Here is a 4,763-nt window from a genome sequence, read left to right on the forward strand (position 1 = left end):
CATACATGATGTAATCTGATGCTGAAAGCCTTGACATACAATGGTATCCCCAACAATGTAGTAGCAAAGGGCCTTGTATGATGGCATAACCCAGCTCCTGCTGTATGAGGGGCTGTGTTTCATGTAAATTTATGGGATGTCAAAGATGGGAGGCTTTACACTGGAAACAAGATCGTTCTTTGTAAGTAGAAGGTAAGGACCTCCCTAAAGGCTGAAAAACTGGCAAGATTAAAGTCTTCCACATGAACTATTGGTTAAGAAATAGGAAGTCATAAACTCATGCAGATAGACTAAGACTAACCCAGTGTCTGTAAGCTATCGTAGAGGTTTCTTGGTGGAGGGAGAGGAGCAACAGTGTTAACCCTATAAACTCTGAGAATATATTTACTGTAGTGTGATCAGAAACTTATACTGTGTAAGCTCAGTTATCTTATATATCCTGCTTCCGTTTCTAGCTTTCTTAGAGAATGTTGTTTAATCCAGTCTTTTTGTAAAAACCAGCTTACTGTGGCTATGCTTAGAGATACTAAAGAAAGCATGGGGTCTGGGAAGGTGGCTCAGCGGTAGAGTGCCTGCCTTGCATGCATGAGGCACTGGGTTTGATTCCTCAGAACCACATAAGCAGAAAAAACTGGAAGTGGCGCTGTGGCTCAAGTGATAGAGTGCTAGCCTTGAGCTGAAGAGCTGAAGGACAGCATCCAGGCCCAGAGTTCAGCCCCCATGACCAGCAAAAGAAAAAAAAAAGCATTTCTGTACACTTCTGAGTCAGTGCTTTAAGAACAATATAAATTTCATTAAATATGTGTTGGGTATATGGCAAAAGCAGATGTGATACTGAAGATAATAGCACGACGTATTTGTAGAAGAACAAGCACAACGGTTGAATCATTTTAGACTATACTGTATTGTAGGATTTCCTTTACAAATTTCTTTGGGAAAATCAAATTTCTAAGTACTGCATAATACATATTTTTATGTCAGCAGTGTCTTGGATTATTTAAACATTCTGTGGTACAACACTTAGGATATTCCCAACTTGCTTTTCAGAACAGTTAGAAAGGGAGAACGCTTCCTTGGTGCCATACAACTTTCCCTCATTCTTCAGTATGAGGGCATACAAGGAGGAAAGCCCAAAGGGAACATATTTGCTCTCAGTGAACCACCAGTGTTTGAAAATACTCATACCTTGTTCTTCCCTATCTTTAAGTGACTATTCATTTCTCCTTTCCAGGTTTATTTGTTCTTGTGAATGTCATCTGTTTTGGTTTCTGAAGATTTGGCTTCTCTGGTTTGCTAGGGTGGCTACTAAATTGGTATGCTACTGCTTATGACACCACTGCTTCCCAATCTGTGTTATCTGTAAATACATCCAGTTTCCTTCTCCTCTCCTGTTTTCCCTTTAAAACAGGAAAAAGTTGGTCACAAACGTGACACTGAGTCAATGTGTGGGAATGGTCCTCGCATACACTATGAACCAATAAGTGGCAGAATGCAATTGAATGCAAGCCTTCTAAAAATCCACTACGCATGAGCCAGAGTCTCCTGGCTGAGGGAATGGAACTCGATATTTTGTTGTTGTTGTTGTTGAAGTCTTCATTCAAGAAACACATTAAGTATCGACTTACTAGGTCCTAACCATTATTTGAGGTGTTGGGAACTCCACCATGGCGGTTGCAGATGAGGCAACCAACCAACTAAACAAACAAAAAAACTCCTTTTGGAAATTTCATTATCAAAACTTAGATAGTAGTTTCATCATCCTGAACAAACTCTTTCATGAGAAAGAGAATCCCATCTTTTCCCAATTTCTATTCTCTCTCTCTCTCTCTCTCTCTCTCTCTCTCTCTCTCTCTCTTTCTCTCTCATTTATTTTCTAGCGAGAAGGATGATTTACTGCAGAAGCCTACAGGAAGGCTGCACCCTCTGGGATATCCCCCCCTCTCTCCCTACTTCTGCACCACCAGGCCTAGTCCGACCCAATCCGGATCCGGATTCAGGGTGTTATGGAATCCCAGGTCAAGCTGAGGATTGCTAGCATCGGTTTCAACCTCCTTTTGCTTTCCTCTGAGCCGTGCCAGCCGATGATGGAGGACAAGGAACCCACCTGGCTCTGCACCGCCTCTGAGAAAGGAAGGAGGAGGGCTGGTGAAAATCCTCCCAAGACAGCTGATCTCATGATCTGATACCTAGACTGGGAGCTGGGGTGGATGGTCGGTCGGTCGCTTAGGCTTGGGGAAGTTCGTGCATCGAACTGCTTTCTCATGCTTTTTTCTTCTATTCAAAACAACCGATCGCCCTTTCCAGTCAAGCGGAGGCCACTGCAGCGTCCCGGCCCCGCCCCGTTTGCTTGCCCAGACAACAGAACCCCTTACTGCAGCTTCTGGACCATCCTCGTCTCCACCTTCTCCTCCTCCCCCCCCCCCCCCCCCCCCCGCTCCCTATTTCTTCCCTACTTCCTGGTTACCATGGAGACACACGTCATTTACGTGCCGTGCGTCGCCTTGGAAACAGAGGAGCATCCGCGGCGCCGCTAGGGGAGACCCGCCCCTGCCGCCGCTGCTTCAGCCACACTTTGCGGGGCGCTGCCGGTTAATGGCCTGGGGGAGTCCCGAGTCCGAGGACGCGCTGCGGAGCTCAGCCTCCGACCCGGATCTCCTCCTCCGCCGGCGCCTCGGGGACACGGGGAACCTGCAGGCGCGCTCTGCTCGCCGCCGTGCGGGGCAAGCGGTCGGGCGGACACACGGGTGCAGTCCAGGAGGAGAGGAGAGAGTGCTTTTGCACCCCTAGAAGGGAGACCCCCTCCCCCCAAAAAAGCTGTCCTTGGGACCCTCTCCGGGCTTCGTCCAGCTGAATCTTCTGGGTCTCCCTGGATCCCGTCAGCGCCTTCTGCCTCTCTTGGGAGCCTCTGAGCCCCCCACCCCCATTTGGGTCCTTCCCCACCTTTCCAGGCTCCTCTGCACCTTCATATCCTCTCCTCCACCCCGTCCCTCACCCTCCCCCCCCCCCGGAGGCCGGGCTGGACGCCATCCAAGGCCACCACCACCCGCTTGTGCCGCTCAATGGAGGACGGTCTGCTGGAGATGATGACCAAGGACGGCGGCGACATGCCTGCGCCCCTGGAGGTGTCCACCGTTCCGGCCGTGGGGGACGTGATCTCCGGGGAGTACAACGGCGGCATGAAGGAGCTGATGGAGCACCTGAAGGCCCAGCTGCAGGCCCTGTTTGAGGACGTGAGGGCCATGCGAGGGGCCCTGGACGAGCAGGCCTCGCACATCCAGGTGCTCTCGGACGACGTGTGCGCCAACCAACGGGCCATCGTCTCCATGTGCCAGATTATGACCACCGCGCCCCGCCAGGGCGCCTTGGGTGTGGTCGGTGGCAAAGGGAGCTTTCCCGATGCCCCCCAAGAACCGGAGAGCCCTCCACCTGGGATTGGGGACACCAGCTTGCTGGATCACGATCCGGAGGACGAGGAGGACGAAGATGAATTGGAGGAGAAAGAGACGCCCAGCCTCCCCACACCCACGAGTCACTGTGAGCGCTCGGAGAGCCCCTGTGCTGATCTCCTCGGGGAGGACGGGCCACTTGTGGAACCCCTCGATCTGCCTGACATTACGCTGCTGCAGCTGGAGGGTGAGGCGTGTCTGTGAGGGGACTCCTTGGCGGGCTGGGTGGGTGGATGAGGGGCGGGGGGGTGGGAAACCACTAACTTCCACGGCTGGCTTTGGGTTTCTGAGTATTGACCGCTGCCAGGGGACTGAACCGCGAGGTGTGTAGCCTGTGCCCGTCCTAACAGCTGCGCCTCTGAGGCCAGGTGTGGAGAAAAGACTCCCTCGGGAAGGAATTGTAGAAGAAAGACTTTGGGAGCCTCGAGATTTCTATTTTTGCCCAACCTAGCGTCATAACCAACTGCGGAAAAGGTGAGATTCCGGGAGAGAAAAGTACGCACCTCCGGACTCCTGATCGAAACCCTGCCCTGCCCTTTCCCCTTCCTCCAGGCAACCGGAGAACCCCTGAATTATGTAAATAAAATTAAGCTTTTTTTTTTTTTCTACTCTGAAAAGGACTTATCTAGGACTATGGGGGAGGGAGGGCAAATGACCTCTTAACGATGTACCTAGAAAATAAAGGAATCTGGGGGTAATTCTGTTCCGGCAACAGGAAACGAACCCTTTTGCTGAAATCCAAGATATTCAGAACTCTGCAGAAACCTCTCCCCCCTCCTCACTCCCCCCTCCCAGATCTCTGCGGCTTGCTGATTGGTAAAGGAAGCATGAGGAGGGAACTGGCAGCCCTAAGAATCTGAGTGAATGGGGTTCCTTGGGCCCCTGGGCTGGGAGGAGCTGGCTTTGAATGTGCATGAAGATATAATAGATCAACCTCTAGGATTTTTGCATGCAGAGCCGATCCTCCCTGGTCACTGACTTCATCTGGGATTGCTTTTCTACTGGCTGGGACTTAGAGAACAAAGAGCCCAGTTCACAGGACACAGGAAAGAGACTTGGGGGTGGGTGGGTGTACACTCAGCAACAGCCCAGATTTAGGGGACATTTGTGGGATTGGGGAGGGAGGGGGGAGGGCAGGGCTACAGCCAAAAACTGTCTCTTCTGGCTACACCTGCTTAACTTCAGTTCCTTTCCTTTCTGACTCGCTGCCTCTCGGTGTTGCCTCCATAAATGTCTTGTACGTGCTTCTGTGTGTCCACTTGTGCAATAGTGTGTGAGCCCTGAGGGGCAGGGCTGGTAGCTCTGGTGTTAGGTTCC

At 51.5% G+C, this 4,763-nt stretch overlaps 1 protein-coding gene across 2 annotated transcripts; it reads left to right on the forward strand.

The window, feature by feature from the left end:
* The first annotated feature begins 2,570 nt into the window (after window positions 1-2,570).
* Ccdc184 (coiled-coil domain containing 184) lies at window positions 2,571-4,539 on the forward strand. Of its 2 annotated transcripts, XM_070034965.1 has the most exons (2): window positions 2,571-3,633; window positions 3,754-4,539. In XM_070034965.1, exons 1-2 carry the CDS (start codon window positions 3,060-3,062, stop codon window positions 3,759-3,761), a joined length of 582 nt encoding a protein of 193 aa, XP_069891066.1. In that variant the 5' UTR covers window positions 2,571-3,059; the 3' UTR covers window positions 3,762-4,539. The 2 variants fall into 2 exon arrangements, with proteins under 2 accessions (XP_069891066.1, XP_069891057.1); XM_070034956.1 differs by lacking the exon at window positions 3,754-4,539 and having other exon boundaries at window positions 2,571-3,650.
* Window positions 4,540-4,763: the final 224 nt, after the last annotated feature.

The sequence above is a fragment of the Dipodomys merriami genome, unplaced genomic scaffold (assembly GCF_024711535.1).
Source record: "Dipodomys merriami isolate MVZ:Mamm:240054 unplaced genomic scaffold, mDipMer1.0.p SCAF_10, whole genome shotgun sequence".
NCBI classification, from domain to species: Eukaryota; Metazoa; Chordata; class Mammalia; order Rodentia; family Heteromyidae; genus Dipodomys; species Dipodomys merriami.